The sequence below is a fragment of the Manacus candei genome, unplaced genomic scaffold, assembly GCF_025592945.1.
Source record: "Manacus candei isolate 608988 ecotype Guabito, Panama unplaced genomic scaffold, ASM2559294v1 h1tg000081l, whole genome shotgun sequence".
Taxonomy (NCBI): Eukaryota; Metazoa; Chordata; class Aves; order Passeriformes; family Pipridae; genus Manacus; species Manacus candei.
Window position 1 is genome coordinate 171,524 of NW_026138129.1, and position 22,619 is coordinate 194,142.

The window sequence follows — 22,619 nt, forward strand, 5'->3', positions numbered from 1 at the left end:
AGGATTCTGATATACCTCTTCTTAGCAAATATGTCAACCCCATTGTGTTTCTCACTTAAAATTCACTTTTAGTACGTGACTATCAGAGATTAGAAATATGGATCTCTTATCTGTTTATATTGCCATAATGTGGGGAAAAATGTGTTGTGGAATATAGTATTCTGAACTTGCTATGTGGATGGTACCTGGACACTGGATAGCAGTGCCTAATGTTGGTGAAATCAAGCATGACTTTTATTCCATCTCTCTTTGTAAAGATGCTCTGGAGATTTAAGAAGGGGGCACTCAGATGACACCTCCTTAAGAACACTGCTTATAGTGAACCTAGTAACATTAATTTGAATTCTGTTCTTCGTTTTCTTAATCTCTCCCTGTGCTGTCTTCTCTTGCTCCACCTTCCCTTGTTTTATCCAATTGGTTCATTTATTTACTCTTTAATTTTTTTCAATGAAAACTTTTAAGTGAACAGGTGAATTTCACAAATCTCTGCCATTAATGTAGACCTTAGAGAGTCTATCCTTTCATTGTGTGCCTCTGCTGATTACCAATATAAGTAAACAATCTAACTTCACTTGGATAGTTTTTAGGATTACCTTATGGAGGAAGTTCATCATCTGTAAGAAGTGATCCAGAATGACTATTCTGCATTTTTTTTATTCTAATATATAAAAAGTGATATAACTTCAATAGGAAGATATAAAAAAGGAGAGTAAGAAAATAGATTTAAATGACTGCTAAAATTTTCTGCATTTAAATTTTGTAGCATACTTTTTGTGAAAAGTGAATTTCTGCCTTGTGATGAAAACCATTTAGGGAATATGTCAAGACAAGAAATCAATTGCATACAAATTCCAACCAATTCTCCAACATGAATTTGTGCTGTTCATACAAAATACGTGTTAAACATATGAAATGAATATCTGGTTTGTGTTTTGTTGTAGTGACATATGTGAGTTTTTATGAATCAAAGAAACAGCATATTAGGTCCTTGTTGCTTTCAAACGTAAATAATTAGACACTTTTCTTCATAGGGGATGGAGAGATGCTGGCTTGTGGCCTGGCTGACAAAACTGTACTGATATTCAATTCCAATCTCACCGATACATATAATGTTTTTTCAGGTAAATTTATGAATTATATTATTAAAGATATAGTGTATGATTGAGTTTGATCTAGAATGGCATCTTAACTAAAAGATTCCACTTACATCACCTAGAGAAGAACAAGGGAGAGGGAGTACTGATGATTCAAGGTTTAGAATTATTTCTCTGATTGCTTAATTTTGTTTAGAATTAAACTGACTACCAGATTCTCCCATTTCTCAGCTTTTTGGGAGGTAAGTAGCAATCTATCATCATATATATATATATATATATATTTTGCAATGTCCATTGTGTATGAATAGTGCAATAATTAAATAGAAACAAAAAAGGCGATGTATTGCAATGATTATGCATGTGTATATTGGAGTAGTATATTGTAATTAGCCAAAAAGTTGACTGTGATGACTTGGCAAAAGATGTGTTTGGTTTGCAACTCCAACCTTCTAAAGAACAATTATTTAAAAAAAGAGGGGCTATTCCTGTGGAGAAATCCATATCTACAGAAGTGTGTGCATGTGTGAACACATGCATTTTTAAACGAGTCTTAAAAATCAATTTTTTTCTGAATTTCTACAAGAACTATCTGTTAAAGTTTTAATAACATTGAATGCTATGACTTTAAATTAGTCTTGCTGAATTAATTTTCTGTGAAAGTTCACAATGGAAGGTGACTGTTTCTTACTTGCAGACCCTAACAAGTATTAAAAATAGACTATTTTAAGTTATTTTAGAAAATTATTTTTAATAAATAACTCTGAAAACTGATTTTTGAAAACTAGTTTTCTTTTTGAGTAATATTCATTGTATTTAGTGAAAGAAACTGTGGCATTAAGGAGGCAATATCGCTGATATTCTCCTTCTTGTGTGAGGAAATTGATGATAATATGATTTATGGGCAGAGTAATGAGGTCTTTTTCTTCAACAATAGCAAGTTCATAAACTTTGAAAAAAATTTTTCTTCTAATTTGAGCAAATTCATAATGCAAGTTATATAATCTGCAATCAAGAGCAGTGTTTTTATACACTACCTATGCAGTTCTCTGGTGAAAATTCTACAGGTGTTTCGTAACTGGGAATTAAAATATCTCACTTATAAGCTTTTTACAGACATATGTGATCATGGAAGATCTCAGTCGCTGAGATAAATTGAATTACCTTCCTACAATTTAAAGCAATCTATTTTTTTATGTAAAACTTCAGTTGATTAAAGAGAAAATGTACACAAGGGGGCAGCAGCAGAACTTTGAATGTTTTAAGGCTAGATGAAATTCATCAAACTTCATCTGACAAATTAGAATAATATGGGTCAAAATTTATTAAGTTTGATTGAAATATGTCCTTTCTTGACCTTTTTGATCAGCATCAATATAATTTTAGATCAAATTAATAATTTTGGCTTTCACATAATGTTTCTGGCTTTTGAGTTCTTTCTTTGTAAGTTTACAATCTTGTTTTTAACTATGTCACACCAAATATAAAGTCTCTTTCTAGTAGATGCAAAATGCAAAAATGCAAAAGTTAATAACAAAAATCTATTGACTGGACATTATAATGCTTTAAACTATAATTTTTAAACAAACAGTTACATTTTTTAATCTAATGAGACAGCCCTGCAGAAGCTGTTGAAGTGGTGTGTTCATTATGTTTTTACAAAACCAGCTAGCTCAGTAATAAAAAGCTAGTGAACAAAATAAAGAATTTCAACTATTTGTAAGGTCTTAAGGGATTTCCAGATCATGTTTAATATAAAATTTCATTATAATATAATACTCAGATTCTCTTTTGAGTAATACTGTATCTTTGCTTAAACTTAATTTCAAGGATCTTTCTTGAAAATGCTCTTCCAATGACTTTGAGAAATTAAAGTCAGAATTATCATTGTCTGATTATTAATGAAAGACATTTTCCTGTGTTTTTTTGGTGGAAGAAAAATTCACACTGTTGCAGTTTTAATCCGACCATTTGAAGTCTATACTTAAAATGTATTATAATATTGTGCGTAATTATATTAATACAGTTAACTCTGGACAAATGTGTGAACGCAAGAAATGAGCTTTATGATATTTTCATTATTATTTTTATTAGGTCATGATGGTGCAGTTAACTCTGTTGGCTGGAGTCATAACAAGAAGTGGTTAGTTTCTGCATCAGAAGACAGAACTTTAAGGGTCTGGTCAGTCTGCAATAAGGAACCTGCCTTAATTATGGTAATTAGAAACTTCCACTGGTTTGGACACAGAGGACACTGTTTTAGACTTTCATCTACTTTCATTTTAAGAGCTCTATAGAAGGAACATACAACCTAATTTTTAGAGCTACTGAGTGGTGACTCCAACTAATATCTGGGTGATCTCTGTTAACTTCAAATGAAGTTTTTCTCTTCATAATTTACAAAAAGAAAAAAAATCAGCCTTGATAGAAAAAAACTAGTGGGCATGTCTGAAAGTTTTGGTTTTATTGTCTGCTCTGTATATTCTGTTTTCACTGGCTCAGCTCTGCTTGACTTTGTAGTCTACTCCCCAATTCAAATAGAAGTTTAGAGTATGAAGTTAGATTCTATTAGGTTCAGTTGACTACAGATTCTATTAAATTTACTGCCAACTAATTTATGCAGAATGAAAACTATTTTTAGATTAATAGATGTCAAAATTAGGAAGGATCACTACAGTACATTAAACTCTTGGCCTTTGATCAGGATAACAGGGAGACTCTGCCTTAACACCAGGAATCTCAGACAAAAAGTATTTGTTGTGTTTGAATACATTCTTAATAAATTCCTTTTCATTTCAGGGTAAAGAAAACTTCAATAAGACTGTACGCTTTGCGCAGTTTTATTTTTTAGATACATTTATATTACTGTGTTGTGGAGCTGAATTTCATCTATTAAATTTCCATCTAGACACAACCAAGGATGACCTCAAACGGTGAGTACAATTTCTCTTTAACAGACAAATGAAAGTACTTGTACTGTTTGGTCTGGGATTTTGTTGGTGATGATGTGGGCTGGGGGGCAAAAGTATTACAGAAGAAAAAAAACTGAACAGATTGTAGAAGCTAATAGCAAAATATCTTTGTTCTGAGTGGAAGGACAAAAAGAATTAGGGCTACAGCACTGAAGTCTTAGTTGATATTGTGAATGGCATGTCCTATCTGTTCATGATATTGAACAGTATTGGGTTGCATCCTTAGATGGGAAAAACTGGTCTATTTCCTTGGTAGTGTTGTTGCTGAACAGAAAAGCATACTGAGCTCAAGCTTAAATATGTTTTTGAATAGGAGTGCTTTCCTGGATTTAGGCATGAACCTGGTAGGTGAAATTTCACTGAAATGTTAAATAGTCAGACAGAAACACGTAATATCTTTCTTCCATAACCTGATTACCTATTTTCTGTGTTGCCTGTTAATTCTTAGCTTATGGAGATATTACTAAAGCAATAAAAAGGTAACCTAAATTGCTTATATGAACTTTAATCTCTAAGAGACAAGAAGTTATGTAGTGTCCAGTTCAGCGTGTCCACAATGCCTGGCTTAATTTTAATTGACTTGAATTGAACATGTATAGGACATGTAGCAAATGCATTATGAATCTCAGTTTACTGTTGGCTTTTTTTCTTTTTATGTGAAATGCTACCTAGGCAGATAACCCACATGACCTTAAAGAGTTCTGTGTATTTTGGGAAGCAAAATTTCTTTGGTAGTGTGTGATCAACCCCTGGTTCTGCTCCTGCCTAAGTGGAAATTATTCTTTCCTCACTGTTTGCTCCTCGTTTTCTTTCTGATTGCCCTATGATTAGCACATTAAATGCTATACTGAAGCTAGTGGACTGCTTGTTGAACATGGGTACTTCACAGATTTTTTTTCTGTTCAACATTTTCAGTATACATACGGGATTATTTTAGTCTTTCATGTTGATGGAAGATCAATCGTATGTATATGAATATCATGTTTCTTTTCATCTAAATAATTTTGGTTACCAAGTTTTTTAATAGAGTTCAACAATAAGTCAAAAGATCTGTGGCTTTAATTTTTAATAATGAAAGAAAGCGTTTTGATTTTCTTTGGGATTCCAGTGGGAGTTTACTGGTGATCACAAATCCTAACTTATTTCATTAATGCTAGCATTCATTTGATATTCTTTGCAGATACAAACAGAAGAGTGTTTGCAAACTGATACAGAAATTCCCCATGGCTTCAACAGTGGAGATTACCAGCCTTTCAGCAGTAAATGATTTTTACTCTTGTATCCTTTGTATTTTGGGTTTTTTTGTAGTTCTTTGGACTTAATGACATGGACATCAGTAAGTAGCATCTGATTGTTTACTACTCCTTTTCTATTACAGTAGAAAAGCTGTAATTTTTTGTGATGTTGAACTTCCTCCTTGGATATAAATTTTTAGTGCTGTAACATTTTTGGTGCTGCTCATAGGGCAATAAATACAACAGAGTTTTGATATTATATATTTATCTTTATTTTTATCTATGTGCTTTTGTTCCTTTAGATCAGTTTAACTTTAACACAGAGATCTGAACAGATATCGTACTTACAGCTGGCAGTAACCGAGCATTGGAAATTTTTGACCTCAATGCAGGCTGCAGCACAGCAGTGATACCAGAAGTTCATACTAGATCAGTCCATCAGATCTACCAAAATAAGGTATATACTTTATTGAATTTTATTTGAAGTACCACTACAACACCATGAACTAAAAAATTAGAGGGTAAAAATATAACAGATAGTAATAGTTTTTTATGTGTTGGGGAGAGTGGGCAAGGACATGAGTCTGTGTGATAAAGGCATACAGATTTCATTTGTTCTCTAGCATAAAGGAGAGAGCAGTGAGAATGACTGAGCAAGCTTGCTATTAGAGAAGTGTTTATTACCCTTTGCCTTACTTTTGCTAGAATGTAATACTGTAGTTCAGCAAAAACTTTTCCTTATGTAACTGTTCTCCTCTAAAGTTCAATCTGACATTGTCTGATTTATTCTGAAACTTCAGAAACAGCAACAAAAAAAATTCTCAGTACTGCAATGGAATAGATGGCTAAAACCCTCTTATCCTTGCTCTTTTTTTTCCTTAAAGATTGATTTGAGTGTTTGGAGTTTTTATGGTACCGTACATTCTGGAATGCCAACTGTTTTAGGTCTGGTTGAATGTGGTTCTTCTCTCCCAGTTGGAAAGTCCTTGCTTCCGTGGATTTAAAACAGTTCCTTATTATTACTGTTGTAGAACTCTTTGTGGGTTTTCCTTATAGATGCGATCTGGAAAAACACTTAAAATTGTGCTAACTATTTCAGTACTGTTTGTAACACATATAGGCTTAAGGTTCTGGCTTTTCTTTTTGCTTGGTCAGCTTAATGCCTTCAGATTATTTAATCAAGAAAAACTTTAAGGCTGCAGGCAAGTATTCACTTGGGAAAAAAACCAAGAGGTATGTGGTATAGCAAAGAAAATTGATAATTTTGGGGGAAAATGGTACATCAAGGTTCTCTTTTTTTTAATTATATAAAATTAATACTTTAGATAAGTCAAGAGGAAAATTACACACCATTATTTTATTACATTGGATAGTTTAAAGCTATTAGAGTAAATATAACTCTGCATTTTCATTAAGATGATATGTTAAAATATATTATAAACTTATAAAAACATGCAGAATGCTGTGTGCAAACTACATCCTGTTTAAAGTTTGAACCCCATTGGAATCTAAGGTTAGCTAATGATAAGAGTTGATGCCATAGAAGCAGATCTGTGGAGTGAAACAATTGATGCTAAAGATCTAGTGCCTACACCTCAAAATTTATGAAGGCTTTCCTTTGGACTATTCCTAATTTCTTCCTGTGGACTGAATACTCGTTAGTGATTGCAGTATATATATATATAGATAGATAGATAGATAGATAGATAGATAGATAGATAGATACACACACATAAATACACATATATAAATTCTACATTAGGGAAGGTATGTTCCAATTAAGTGTGGGAGAAACCTATTAGCAAATTATTAAGTACATAGGATATCCTAGAAACCTGGGAGTTCAGCATGACATTCTGTTATTTTTGGTTTTGGACAGAGGCAGCTGTAAGCAAGTACATATAATATGCATTGTAATTACTTTGATTTTAAATTGTCCCTTTGATCTGTTCTAGAGATTACAAGAATTACCAGTGTGTAAAATTCATCTCAGCCTGCAATGTACTTGGTTAAGCTTATTATATCATTCCATTGCTTTGCATACTAACTTTTAAGAGACATGGTAAAAGGAATTGATTGAAATATCAAAATCATGTTCCCATCATAGAGTTTAGGAACATCTGAGATACAGAAACAGATGGCAATTTGAGATCAGGCCACAGAGATTCAGGGCTTTAGTGTTAATAATACATTTATAATGCTGCAAAAAAATATTCTCTGGACAGGACTCTATCGTTGCAAGCCACAAACGTTTGGATGGTATTATGCTCTACTAGCACATTTATAGTAATTTTCACAGAAACAGCAAGTTTTCAGTTTTCTGCTCAGACCCTTTTATTTCAAAATTCTTTGGTTCATTAATTAGGAAATGTACCCGATATGAAGTCTGAAAAAATTAATAGGCAACTCAGAAATTTCAGTTAGTTAACTTCTTCCTAACCATAGTTACAATGCTGTCTAAAGGTATGTGCTTGCCTGGAAGATATGGAGTGCTTTCTGAGACATCTATTGATCGGTGCCTTTAGCATGAGCCAGCTGTACTATTTGGATGACATGAATGGTGCTCATATGGAATTAGTGAAAGAAGTAGGGATTCTGTTGAACCATGTCCTTGAGGCCAAATTTTATGTGTAAGTTGCCATATAGTTAGTCTAGAGAGAAGCTGAGAAGGGATTACAGTAGTGGATAAGCAAGATGATGGGGCAGAGGCAAGTGATTTGTCTATCAGAATGAAAGAATATAGTTTCTAGAGTGTGGGGGAATATGCTACTTTTGGCATCAGATTCTCCTAAATAATAGATTATCATAAATTAAGGACTATAAAAACACAAAGTGATAAGTGAAATTCAGCTTATATATTATCCCAACTAGTACATATTTTCTTGTCTTCTATAATCGGTATTCAGTAGCATATATATTTTGAAGATACAAGTATAGCTATGTATTGGTAAAGTGTATTACTGAGAAAATGTTGTCAGGGCAGGGAAGGAACAAACGTATTACACTTCTTACCTAGTTCATTACTTAGTGTATTCTATAGTAAAGGAGAAGTGCCCAAAGTAAATGTGTATGTGTCTGTAGAAGTTTTCATATTTAGCTCTGTGATCTTTGCTGGCTGAAGCGAGGGGTGGTGAGTAAAAGTTCCAAAAGCACAAGAAGAAAGGGTGCTCTGTAACTTTTAATGAATGCTATCCTTTGGACAACTACTGTCTTTGTCTTTTGCATTACTCTTTTTTTTTTATAGTTATACACAGCTAAATGTGAGAATGTGTAGACTTTGTTGGGAAGCCTGTTGCACAGTGCATTTTAATTCATCTGTTAGAGCAAGCTATACACCAGCTTTCATAACAAATAGAAGATTCCTGGCAGTCAAACAGTGATTGCAGGAAATTACCTTGAGGTTTCTGTGATGTATTCAGCCAAATCAAGAATGTGAATGGTAAGGAAAAGAAAGAAAAAGTTTTAACTGTTTATATTTAGTTCCCTGGAGAAAGATGTTTGTAGCCAGCAAAATGACTGGGATTTGCCAACATGGATGTTAAAAAATCATAGGTTTTAGACTGGGTTTAATTATTTTAAATGTACAAATCCAAAATTAGTCCTGTTATGAATAAATGCGGTTGATAATGAAGTCAATGGAAAGTGTGCCCACTTAGCTCACATGTCTTATAGTTAATTGTTGAACTAATCTTTGATCCCTCCCTTTTCACTGCCCTTATTACCTCCCCTAAACTTCCCATAATGTCTTGTGCAATCACAAAAAGATCTTCCCCTATGTTACATCATGGATCCCATACCCTAATATTTAGTAATCCCCAGATGACCCAGAGAGCCTCTCCCTTTCTTTCATTATGGTGGGTGTCACCCCTGGACCAAAGGGCTTATGGCTGTCCTGGGACAGTGCTGAGAGGAGTTGAGGCAGTGCTCCATTTCTCTGACTGGGTTATGGGACTTCCTCCACATGCCACCTTTCCTCTTCACTCCTTTGTGTATGTGCAAACAAACTATTCTCACATAACCTAACAAACATTTACTGTTTATTTCTTAAGTGGACTGAATTCTTCACCGAGAGCATGGTTGGTCACTGGACCAGACTCCTCAGGGAAGTGGTCCTGGCACAAAACCTGTAAGAGTTCAAGGAGCATCTGGACGATGCTCTTAGTCATATGATGTAGTTCTGCAGGGAGCAGGGATCTGGCTTCCATGATCCCTATAAATCTATTCCAACTCAAGATCTTCTATGATTCTATAAATCGTAAAACTATCTATAAAACACCATGAGAATACTTACCTGAAACTGATTTACTATTTTACAGGGATCATCCTTCAGCACTCAGCAACCTGAAGCTTACAACCTTTTCATGACCACAGCTGCAGGTGATGGCATCAAACTGTGGGATTTAAGAACACTGAGGTAAGAATGAATTAGGTACCTTGGAATAAAAAGCCATGGTTTATCTTGTCATACTTGCTGTGCTATACCAGTAGAAACCTGGATGTGGAATAAGGTCTACAGTCAGGCCTTTAAGAAAAGAATGAAAGGCTGATTGAAATTTACTAATTTTAAGAGACCAAACAGAATGCTCATTCCTCAATTATAGTTATAATATGTGGAAACCATTAAATATTTAAAATTTATCACCCATGTTAACTTACCTTTGTAGATCTAATTGTGTGTCTATAATAGTATACTGAACTGAATGCTAATGGTATTTCCAAAAGAGCGTGTCATTACCGCTAAAAGAGGTAAAATTTATGATCCGTCTTTTAAAATATAAACGCAATTGTAACAATATTACTACAAATCATGGATGTAGTGCTATAAATTTGCATAATACATTATCATAAGCTCAGAATTTCTAAACACGTGGCAGTGTTATACTGGGGAAAGCTGTGGGACAAAGGAATAGTGTGTCAGGGAGGGAACATTGCTCATGAAAATAAATACTTGGGGCTTGTGCAGGCTAAAAGAATTCTGTGTAAAAGAAGAGGGGTTTGAACAGGAGGATGTTAAAGCTCTGAAGAATAATTTCATATTTGTTTTCTGTGAATGTAAACCTATATTTATTGAAAGATGTAATATAATTTTTCTAGTACTGAATTTTCTATCTGGGCAGTGCTGAATGAGCCTTTAATTTATTTCTATCTTTCTATGGTAAGAATATGTTAAATCTGCAGGGGGCATGTATGTTCTTTCCAAGAGCATTTCTGTATTAGTTGCACTGAATGCCAGAAGTAATGAAACTAGAGACTGCTGGGGATTGGAATCTGTTACCTTCTTATGTTTTTCTAATAAGCTGCTCAAACTGTGTTGCTGAAGAGTAATGAAACAGTAGCAAGCTTTTCACAGATCACTTATCTATCTCTTTGTTTCTAAATACTAGTATAAGTAAGGTAGGTGAACGGTAAAATAGTTAGTGTAAAATCTGGGCAACCAATTAAATGAGTATGTCTTGGGAAGAAGGGACTAATTTATGTATGTTATTGCTCTATATTTAATTTGGCTAAGTCAGTGTATTCTAGTGTCCGCTGTGTTCTATTAGCCAAACTTCAAAAAAGTGATTCAAGTCCTTAACAACAGATATTTTAAGAGTGTTTATTAGGTGTTATGTATATGCGTGTATTTGTTACACATTAGACAGTGATCAATGGTATTAACTGTTGTGGAGAAGAAATAGAGAAAATGAATCATTACTAGCAACTTTCAAGAAAAAAAAAACAAACAATTTTTTAAAATGAAATTTTCTGTCATTGCTCAGACCAGAGACCGAGTCTTCTATATTTTTAAATCTCTTCTTGAGTTCTCATGAGGGAAACTCTTCAGTTTTTCCTATGTGTTCACCAGGTGTTTTTCACATAAATAAATTTAAAATGTCTCAGTTTGGAAAGCTCTATCTAAACTTGGAACAAGTCTCTGCTCAAGTGTTAGGTCTACTATAGTTACTCAGACTGAACACTTTTGCTTATTTTTTTGGTTCATAGGTCTTGTCCAATCAAATCCAGTCCATCCCTTGCACTGTTGAGTACTTACAGGAGAGATTAGTTCCTGAACAATCTTATGGTGGGCCAGTACCTTTAATCTCTTAAAGTTGTTGACTTGTAAAGTTGATGCATCAGCAACTGTGTTTTAAATGGTCCCCCTGGAATGACCTCTCTGTTTCTGCTTTGGGTTTGCCAGAATAGGGTCCCTTTAGTGAAATCTTTGTCCAGTGTTCTTGAAATATAGCAAAGGTAAGTCCACCTTCTCATTTATACTATTTGCAGTCTTGTGGATAGTAACACTAACTGCAAGATCTCACCTTTACTGTTTGTTAATTTTGTTCTACATATCTGCCCTAGACATCCACAGTGAAAATTTTGCTTTTATTTTATCTGCTTCTTCCCCTTAAGAAGTCTATCCATTGTTATTTTATGTAATAATACAGTAAAGTACCAATTTCTCATTAAATATAGGGAAGAAAAACCCTCCAGTACAGTGCTTTTCAAACTGCTGTTGAAAGCATGGGAAATAATTTGCAGATTAACTCTACACAATTTCCCTAAGACTCGTAGGGGTTATTTTATTCAGTTTCTTTGAGTATTGTTGCTTTTTTTATTTTTATAACATGCATTCCTTTTCTCACAATTGACTGAGGAGTCGTAGCAGGATGCTCAGGTTCTTTTTTGATCTTTGCTTAGATTAAATCTTCAGACATATTAACCTGGCCTACAGCTTAATAAGTTTTGAATATATTGATATTTTTGTTCTGAATCCACAAGAATTTTTCTGTTCAGTCTCTGTTATCAAACTACACTTTTTTTCCCATTGAAAATTCATTTAACTTATCTTTTCTTTTGTTCTTAAAGTTGGTGAGAGTATTTTGCAACTTCAATTTTCATCATCTTTTCTGGATAAAGCTGTGAATCTGTCTGTCTCTTTCACTGTTGATAATCTGGAGGCATTCCAAAATTGCTTCAGAGAGTGCCAGAAAGTCTTATGGGTTCCTCTGAAGGTGGTACAAGAAAAGGCATTTTAACTTTCTGATGTTGCCAGCCAACCTCACACAGCCAGGTCATCTTGCCAATAAATGAGGGAATCTTGGACACTGCCAGTGGCTTTTGGATTTACTCAAACTCCTGCTTCATTTACTTTGAAATGCACGGGTTTGTAAAGTTTCATCTGAATCTGTTGAATATTTTTATACTTCTCCTGCATGCTCCTTGTTTATAACTATAGCTAAGAGAAGAAAAGCTCCAGACAATCTACAAAGCAGACTTAGGAATAAAGAAACAAGAGGAATAGTTTTTTTTTGGGAAGAAGAACTGATTATGGCTACTCTTCTTCCAGGTTAGGATAATGAACTATGAGGCCTTATGAATACATGCTTTAGGGTAAGATAATGACCTTTGACCAACTTCCAAGACATTTTGAAGAGCAATTTAAGCCTATCTTTCTAAAAGAATGGCTACTTGCAGAACAAGTAAAATTGCTTTCTCTTGTGAAAGCAGTGAACACAGGGGTTAGACTGCATGGAATCTGATTACCAGCTTCAGGATTCCCAAGAAAGACTCAGGCAAATATTTTATGTTTAGAAGGTACAAAAGGTTAATGCATTCTTACATTTTTTGAAGGAGTTGAAGTGTTCTTTGTGATGAAATATTGTAGACTCTTATTTCATATGACGATTTTTAATTCTGCTTTACCTATCTGATCCATTCAATTTCTCACTTCCTCCCACTTAAAGATTAGACAATTCTGTGCATTAAATGTCCAGAAGAAAGGAAATTTCTTTCATTTGTTATGTTAGGAAGAAACTATAAATTCAAAATGTTGCCCTTTTCACTTTGTTAAATGCATTTAGAATATTGACTAAACACTTAGTAGCACCAGCTTACATTCACTAGCAAAGTTTCATAAATACCCATATCTTCATGAATGGCTGATATTGAGACAAACAGTGAGTTCAGATTTCTGCAGCTTCCCTTGCATGATTCATTCCAAAGAGTTGCTTTCCTAAAGAGAGGTTCCAGAATGTGAAGTAATGTAAACTTTTCCTCCCCAAGGTGGATTTCAGATCTTCTGTAAAGCTTTTAGGCACTGATGTGGCTCTTCCTTGCTCATCAGTAAATTATGGCTAAAGCCATAATACAGTAAAACTTCATCTTTCTTTGTATGAGTAATTGGAAAGGGACCTGAGTGTCCTGGTCGATGGCAAGCTGAATATGAGTCAGCAGTGCTTTGGCATCCAGGAGGGCCAACCGTGTCCTGGGGTGCATCAGGCAAAGCATCGCCAGCAGTTTGAGGGAGGGGATTGTCCTGCTCTGCTCTGCACTGGTGTGGCCTCACCTTGAATACTGTGGCAGTTTTGGGCACTGCAATGTAAGAAAGATATTAAGCTCTGAGAGAACATCCAAAAGAGGGTAACAAAGATGGTGAAGGGCCTTGAGAGGAAGCCGTATGAAGAAAGGCTGAGGTCACTTGGTCTTTTCAGCCTGGAGAAGAGGAGACTGAGGGGAGACCTCATTGCAGTCTACAACTTCCTTGTGAAGGGAAGAGGAGGGGCAGACACTGATCTCTTCTCTGTGGTGACCAGTGACAGGACTCAAGGGAATGACCTAAAGTTGTGTCAGGGGAGGTTAAGGTTGGATATTGGAAAAAGGTTCTTCACTCAGAGGGTGGTGGGCACTGGAACAGGTTCCCCGGGGAAGTGGTCACGGCACCAAGCCTGCCAGAGTGCAAGAAGCATTTGGACAATGCTCTCAGGCACACGATCTGACTCTTGGGGATGGTCCTGTGCAGGGCCAGGAGTTGGACTCAATGTCCCTTCCAATTCAGAATGTTCCAAGATTCTATGTTGTCAGTGTACCTGTCTCAAGTCCTGCCTCTAGCCTTGTTTCCTGCATAGATATTGACCTACCTTGTAGGTAGTTCGCTTTGAGTTCTGTCTCCAGCAGATCCATGTAGCAGCATTGCCTCCAACCCTGTATCTGACTCCATCTCCTGCTGCTTCTGACTGGACTACTGGGAGGGACTCTGGATCTCGTTCATCATCTCACTTCTGCTGATGCTGTCAGTGTTACCAGCACACTACTTTGCCTACCCTATCCAAATACAGTGGGACAGTGCCCTGGTCAGTGATGAGACTGTGCCATGACTACCATTGGCTTCTCACTCATTTTCCCTTTGCAGCAATTTTCCCCTGTAGCAGCCCTGCTCTTGCTGTACTCTGAGAGGCATAGTCACCATTATATTTATTTTTCACACAATGTACATGGGTCTGCAAAAAGCACACAGATGAATGCTTTTATCTTGTTTCTGCTCAGAAAAAAAAAGCTGCTAAGTTGTTCCTGGTAATTATCAAACATGTGATCCATGTAGTTAATTGGAATGCAAAAGCTGCTTAATGTTCTAAGCAATACTCCTAACTTGAATTTCTTCCACTTCTGAAAGGGATAGTAAGAGAGATAGAAAAATATTTTGGGTGAATGAAGAGCTGCTCAGGTCTTTTCATGTCCTAAGACATCAAAAAAATACTCTGCTCTTATCGGCTACTGCCTTCCATTTGAAGGACGAACACCTGCATCAAAAGCAGAGTTTTTAATCTAACAAATTCAGCTTTTGGCAGAATATGAGATGAAACAAGGCACAAGTTGTCTTTATGACTGCAGCTTAGGGGGTTTTATATGTTGCCTTACAGTATCCATTCAGTAATCATTCCTATCTCTAGCTAACCAAGAAGACGTAGTTCCTATAAATTTCTGATGAAAAGGGCCTTCAGAAAGGGCAAGAAGGAGGACCCACAGAACTATAGGCTAGTCAGTGTCACCTCAATCCGTGGGAAGATGATGGAGAAGTTAATTGTGGAAACAGTTTCCAGGAGCATAAATGACAGTGCATTTATCTTGAGTAAACAGCATGGATTCAAGAAGTCATGATTGACTAATTCGATAAACATCTGTTATAAAATTACTGGCTTGGTAGATGAGGGAGAGCAGTGGATATTGTCTACTGTGACTTCAGTAAGGCTTTTCACACTGTCTCCCATAAGATCCTCATAGAGAAGCTGATGAAGTATGGACTACAGAAGCAGACAGTGAGAAGGTGTATTTGTGCTTAATTAGATGCTGCTGCTTTGGCCCAGCCACTTGTGAAAGTTTGTTCTTTTCCTGCCAAGTTATGAGAAAACAAGCACTGATAAATGAGAACTTCATCCTTGAAGCAAGCATCGTGTATAAACTGAAATCACTTGGTACCTCACGATTGACTGTCCTCCAAGGGCATTTGAAGAAGAAAGTGAAGAGGAGGAGGATAAAGTACGCTTCCAGACTCATTTAGAAAAGACCCCCTGCACAAACGTGGGAGGAATTTCAGGGTACCCATGCATGTGCAGAAGAGATACCACTTGTGTAACGGGGGGTGGGACTGAAGGCCTCTAGCTGGGCGGTGCTGGCAACACTGCCCAGGTGGATGTCACCAATTAATTGTATAAAAAGCAGAGAGCTCATGTGGGGGGGGATGCAAGCGTCACATCAAAGGACAACGTTGCCTTTTGTGGGGATGCCCATTATCTTGTGAGCCTGCCGACCCTCTGAGAATGCCGGTTCTGCTATGGATAATTCTAGGCATTCTGGGTCAGTAAGATAACTTCATAAGCAACACCTGGGTGACTGGGGAAATCGTACTGAGGGCTTATTTTTCTCCTCCTTCCTCTCTCTTGGGTTTCTCGTTTTGTTGGCCACCTCTTGGTAATAAATACTGTTTTTTGTTGAGCTTTCAACAGTGTATGGTTTCAGTTTCAGCATCCTTTCAAACTTTCCCTGTTACAGAAGGGTTGAAAACTGTCCAAATGGGAACCTCACTGGGTGATGATAAGTCACATGAAGTCTAGTTGGAGGCCAGTAATTAGCAGCATACTCCAGGGATCACTACTGGTTCCAGTCCTGTTCAACATCTAAATTAACTATCTGAATGATAAAGCAGAGTGAATCAAGTGACACAAAACTAGGAGGAGTGTCTGATACAGTGGAGTGTTGTGCTGCCATCTACAATGGCCTCAACAGTCTGTAGAACTGGGCTGACAGGAGCCTCATGAAGTTCAGCAAGGGGAAGTGCAAAGTCCCCCTGGCACCAAATGCAACCTCCAGGCACCAATATATGCTAAGGGGGGCAACTAGATGGAAAACAGCTTTGCAGAAAAGGCCACCAAGGGGAACATGAACTAGAACATGTGCCTTTGTGGCCAACAAAGCTAATGATGTCCTGGGCTGCATCAGGAAGAGTGTTGCCAGCAGATTGTGGGAGGTGATGGCTCCCCTCTGTTTAGCATTGGTGAAGCCACACTGGCTCTATGTGGTCAAGTGAGGTTGTATAAGATGACCTCCAGAGCTACCTGCCAACCTCAGCCATGATGTCAGTGTGTGTTCTTTACTTGCCGTAGAAATATAGGTATGGAAAACTTACTGGGGGAACTGATGTAGTATTGAATAAGATGAAATTGAAAATTAATTTAGAAGGCAGGAATGGGACAGCTGTGCTGTGCTGTCAGATGTGATTGTTATCTACCCAGAAATGGAGAAAGCAGGGAAAAGTTAGTACAGCCCAGTTTAGAGGTCTAGGATGCTGCCATGGTAGGTGTGAGGAGGTAGATGTGGTAGCTGCTGGATTACTGTTGATTACTGTAGAATATTGAAGGTAATGAGAATAGCAGGGACAAGGTGTTAGGAGTAGCTCCCAAATCCTGCCACACTAACATCTTAAGTGACAGGAGCAGCCTGCTCTGACTCACGCTCTGATCAGTTGAGAAACAGAAGTTCAGCTGCTCTAATGCTGTTTGCTGCTGAAGTAGCCATTTCTCATCAATTTCTGAAAAAAAAAAAAAAAAAAAGGCAGTGGGTGCATATTGGACCACAGTGAAAATTTGAGGACTATTGGACTACTTGCACATACTGAATTGCTTCTGCAGAATACTCAACTGCCTGATAATGCTTTGATGTATGATCCCAGGGAAAATCAGTTTCACCTTCTTTCAGCCTCTCAAAGGATTAGCCAATTGTATAAAAGATAGTTTTAGACATTAAGGTAAAATCTGCAACTAGTTTTATGATCCTGTGCAACATATTTTAGAAGAATTCCCACAGCCACATGGAACTCATACATTTTCTCACAATTGCACTTTGAGAGCCTTAGGGTCAGAATTGCAGTTTGAATGAGATACTTCAATTTTGAGATACTTTTTAGTTTGCATCTCCACTGTGAACTAACTGCTTGACATCATCCTAAACAAAATACATATATACACATACTCAGAATTTGATTACTTGGTTTCTTCTGAATGTGAGGATCTCATGATTTATCGTATTTTTTTTCCTTAGAGCTTTTGTGTCTAGTTATATGGATTCTGAGGGATAAAGCAGTGGCTGGAGTTCCTCCAAGTTTGAGAGTGGAGATGCATGAAAGTATAGAGGATGGGCAACATGTAGTCCCTGCTGGAGGCTAGGGTGAAAATATGCTGAGCTCCCACTTGAAGGATTTGGTTTGTGTTTAAAATGAAACCCATATGTATAGTACATCTAAGGTAGCTACTGCTACTGTCAAGTTATACTTGGATTCTGCAGAACCTCAGTGGATCTGTTGGTACTGAAGGGTCTCTAAACAAATACCAGAGCACTGGGAACAAGTAATAGAATACAAGGAGAAGGGGTTAGAAAAAACAAAAGACAATGTTGGTTTGCAGGTTGTTTTTTTTTTAAACAAATCAAGTAGAATTAAATAGACTTATTTGTGGAAGTATCCCCTTATTCATCAAGACACACACCATTCCAGCATCTTTTGCTTATAAAGACAAATAATATATTTCATTTTTTTCTAATATTCTCCAAATTTTTTTGCAACATAAAAAGATACATATTTTGGAATGTAGACTAAAAGATGTACAATGGAGAACGTAGGGAAAACTTGGCTGTTTGCTGTCCCATGCAATTACCAGATGTTTGTCATGGTAACCTCTGAAAAACTCTGACCAGAAAAGCATTCTTAGGAGGCTGGACAGCATGCCAGCTGGCCACGTAAAGCCTGCAATATCCAAAATAATTTTGATCACCACCTGTTACTACTTAAAAAAAAAAAAAGTATAAAAAAGCCTGAAAGAAGAAACCCCCTAAAAGAATACACATAGCATCTCTCTCTTTATTCTAGGATTTTTTTGTCCATTTTTTTCCATTGCTGTGATACTTGGAGTTATCTGGAGCTAATAGATTGCATAACAAAGATTCTACTGAACTCTGTGGAAAGTTTAGAATAATTTTTTTTAATGTCTTTTTAGAACGGGATTTTGAGGGGGTGAGGAAGTAGCAAAACTTGTAATAGAACATATATCCTGATATAAAGAAAAAGTTGAACAGGAAAACCATTAAGAGAATAGAATCCAGGGTATGGGTTATTACTTTGGCTGTACTAGCACAAGGAAAGAGGCACTGTCCTATGACTCAGACATTGCTTTATATTGCTGTGGTATAGCAGAGAAAAGATCAGTGAAAACCTTGGAATACTGCTAGTTTTATGTATCCATTTATAAGTGAAGCAATTGAGTTATCGGTCACAAATACAGAGGAGTCAAATTCTTTTGAAAGGAAGTGGTTTGCAGCATTTTATTAGCAGACTTTTCTGTGAAGCAGAAACACCCCATTGATGAAGTTATCTTTTACAGCCCCTGAGAATGAGGTGTTAAAGACTTAGAAGTAGTCCAGATGACCAGTGCTTTACTTAAGGAAGAATGCTCATCCTGAAGACACGTTCAGGAAGGACAATGGATATATAAATTTTGTTTATTTTTCTCAGGAGAAAATTTCTTTCATAGGATTCTGATGTATCTTACAAGTATAAGATTAAAAATAAACTTTTTCTTCAAATTTTCTATTAAAAGGTACTCAGAAGGAAAAGAAAAATCTCCCTGAAATTTGTAAGCAGTGCAACTGGGACTCTGTCTGAGACAAGAAAAAACATGATTAAGGCTGATTTTTGGGACAGATTTACTCTACACTATGAATAATATTTGATAGAAGCCTAACTGAGGGCAAAATCTTGCAATGCCACATCTGACCATAAAGGGGAACAGCAGACATATCAGGATTATGTTTTATTTCTCTCTGTCTAGGATATTTGAAAGAAAGATGTCCTCAAAGTTACAATAGTGCCTTTGCTGTTGATCACAGTATTGCATCATGATTGTGGTTGGAAGGCACCTTTGGAAGTCACCTTGTCCATCCACCCTGCTTCAAGCAGAGTCACCTGGAGTCAGTTGCCCAGCATTATGTCCAAATGACTCTTGAATATATCCAAGGAAGGAGACACCATAACCTCCTCTGGCAGCCTGTGCTCATTCACCCTCACAAAAAAGTGGGGAAGTAAACAAGTGTCTCCTAGTGTTCATAAAGAACCTCTTGTATTTCAGTTTTTGCCCATTGTCTCTTTTCCCATCACTGAGCACCACTGGAAAGAGTCTAGCTCTGTCTTCTTTAAGGTCTTCCTTCAGCTCTCCAATGGCTGATGTCATTGTCAGGCCACTGTCAGTTATCTTGGAAAGATCATGATGATCAAGAGAGGTGCCTGAAGACTGAAGGAAAGTAAATGTCACTCCCATCTTCAAAAATGGCATGAAGGAGATCCAAGGGAACTGAGAGACCTTGATCCCTGGAAAGGTGACAGAACAACTAACTCTGGAAACCATTTCCAGCGACTGAGCTCTGGCACAGGTTTGCCAGTGAGGTTGTGGAGTTTCACACCTTGAAGATATTCAAAACCCATCCAGACACAGACATTGGGAACTGACTGTAGGTGAGCAGAGTAACTGGACAAGATGACCTCCAGAGATGCCTTCCAACCTCAGTCATTATGTGATTCTGTGAAAGCTGCGGCATGGGAAGCATAGGCTGCCCTTCCTGTTTTCTTTCAGGTTACTTCCCAAAAAGTAAAGCTTTTTGAAAGTATAAATCAAATATATGTTCTATGATGTGTCCTCCATTGCCTAACCTTTGGAGTCATATGTGTTAGAATGCTGGATATGAAAGGAGACTGAGGTAGCTAGTATTCCCCTTTACTGTCAATAGGAAGCTTGAACAGAGGCAGGTTATTCAATAGACCAAATTCACAATGTGGCCATTGCTTATTGAAAGTCTCTGAGTATTCATGAGAGAAAACTGAAGTTGAAAAATGTTTTTACATCTCAGTCAGAGTAATTGACTGCCTTTATAAGTTGCTTTTCTTTAACTGTAGTATACTCTTAAATTGGGTTATTTACAGCAGTTTTAGGGTAGAACTAGTTTGATGTGAAAAGTCTGGTTACTGTAAGCTCAAAATGTCTCTTTGTATCAGTAGCTTTGTTATACAGAAATTCAACCATATACATCCTATAAAGTTTGGAGTTAGGCTCTGTAAAATTTTGTATTTTCACGCATTCGAAAGTGTCTCTTTTATGCTTTAGTAAGTAATAGCAGTTGGATAAGTCACAAAGTAATGTTTTTGTTTAATTATGCCTGTTTCACATGGGTGAATGAAACCAACTTGGCATTTAATGCATTCTTACACATACATGTGTGTCTACAACAGAACAATGTGGTGTAAAAATATAGAGCTTTCTGCATGTAGGTTCAGTCAATTGAATTTACATAGCTTCTGTACTTTCACTGGCCAGGAAAAAGTGTATATCACAGATGTTGGCAGGAGATTTTAGTGTTTCAAATTTGTTCCTGGACCTAGCATACGTTAAAAAAAAAAAAGAATATGTGACAGCTGCATTATAATGAAGTATGTGAATTTGTTTTGTAACAAAAAAGTAGGTTGACAGCATTCATAATAAAGGCAAAAGAAGAACACAGGTTATTATAAGTCTGTTTTATACCTCATGGGTATAAAAATAAACCTCTGAAATGAGGTCTACATATGTAAATGACAGTTCTAAATGGGGTTGAAACTTGTACTAAAATGTGTTTTAATATTGAAGAAACTCTAAATAGTACTTTTTTTCCCCTTAGTTTTGTATTGACTGCAAAGCTATCACAGTTCTTTACAACCATGTATTTTTTTTAGATGGATATTAATCTTCATCTCATTAAAAACATTTTCATTATTAAATGGTCCAAGTGTGCTCAGCTACCAAAAACCTACTCCACAATGCTTTTTGCAATATTAGCATGAAAAGCAGGAAATTAATTCTTTGTATTAGATTTAAATGCATTTCTTCCTTTAGACTGTATTAATGCAAATAGGTAAGAATTTATTTACAGTTATAGGCTAGATATAGCTCGATTTATCAGTTTGGAATGTCATTTTGATATTGCCTTTCTTGAATTACCATATAAAATAAAACAAAGTTTAAATATCCAGATTTGGTTGTAAGAAAAGCAAGCAATAATTATTTATGTTATGATTCCACATACCATATCTTCATTTGATATAAATTACTTGAGGAAGATTTCTAAATCTTTACAGAGCAGACTTCCACAACAGCTTCCTCTTAATGCAGGAGTTCAGCTTTCCCTTCTGAGATGGCTACCTAGGGTAGCTTAATGATAGGCATTACAACTCCTAATTTCTAATTACTGATGATGTTTCTACCTCTGTAAAATAAACAAGGCCAAAGCATGTGTTTGGTCATTGTCCTGGGGTAGTTTTGTGTGTTCTTTTTATTTTTAGTCATTAATGTTCTTTAATGTCTTTCAGTTTTTTCAAAACCTACTGCAGAGATATTTAAAACTTAATTTGTGAATTTGCCTTAGTCAATTTGTAGACTAAGGAAAACGGATGAGATTTCAGTGGGGTGTCATGAAAATGGCAGTAAAAAATGTAATTTTTACTTAGTGTTAACAACACTGAAATTTCTCTGTAGGTGTGAACGTCGTTTTGAAGGGCACAGTAGCCGCTGCTATCCGTGCGGAATTGCAGTATCTCCTTGTGGACGATTTATAGCCAGTGGATCCGATGACAAATATGTAAGTAATGTTTTTGCTTATTTTCCTTGTAAACTATAGGAACTACTCGTATATAAAAGAGTCTTTTTAAGTGTGTTTCTAGGATTCATTTTAATGTGTGAAACTGAGGTCTACGATACTTTCATGTAATTAATTCATATGTAGCAGTTACATATGATTCATGATCTTTTTGTCTGAAAAATCCCTGCACAGCTACATCTTAGTGCTCCAAGTAATTGTTAAAAGCTTCTTTCTACAGGTTTTCATAATGCTTGACTCTGAATTGTCATGTGTCATCAAAGATGAGGAGAATGTAGCACATTCCTGTAGCACAGCTTTATCTGTTTTATACATATCTGACCACTAGGAACCAT

The 22,619-nt window shown here is 36.3% G+C and overlaps 1 protein-coding gene across 4 annotated transcripts in view; it reads left to right on the plus strand.

The window, feature by feature from the left end:
- The window catches only part of WDR27 (WD repeat domain 27), a 94,931-nt gene that overhangs the window by 20,372 nt on the left and 51,940 nt on the right, over positions 1 to 22,619 (plus strand). For 3 of the 4 annotated variants that reach the window (XM_051811140.1, XM_051811138.1, XM_051811139.1), the window contains exons 16-22: positions 1,032 to 1,121; positions 3,189 to 3,310; positions 3,894 to 4,027; positions 5,247 to 5,344; positions 5,637 to 5,758; positions 9,618 to 9,715; positions 22,164 to 22,266. In XM_051811140.1, the coding sequence (XP_051667100.1) occupies positions 1,032 to 1,121; positions 3,189 to 3,310; positions 3,894 to 4,027; positions 5,247 to 5,344; positions 5,637 to 5,758; positions 9,618 to 9,715; positions 22,164 to 22,266 (767 nt within the window). The remainder of the gene's footprint in view (positions 1 to 1,031; positions 1,122 to 3,188; positions 3,311 to 3,893; positions 4,028 to 5,246; positions 5,345 to 5,636; positions 5,759 to 9,617; positions 9,716 to 22,163; positions 22,267 to 22,619) is intronic. The other variant, XM_051811141.1, reaches the window with a different exon arrangement.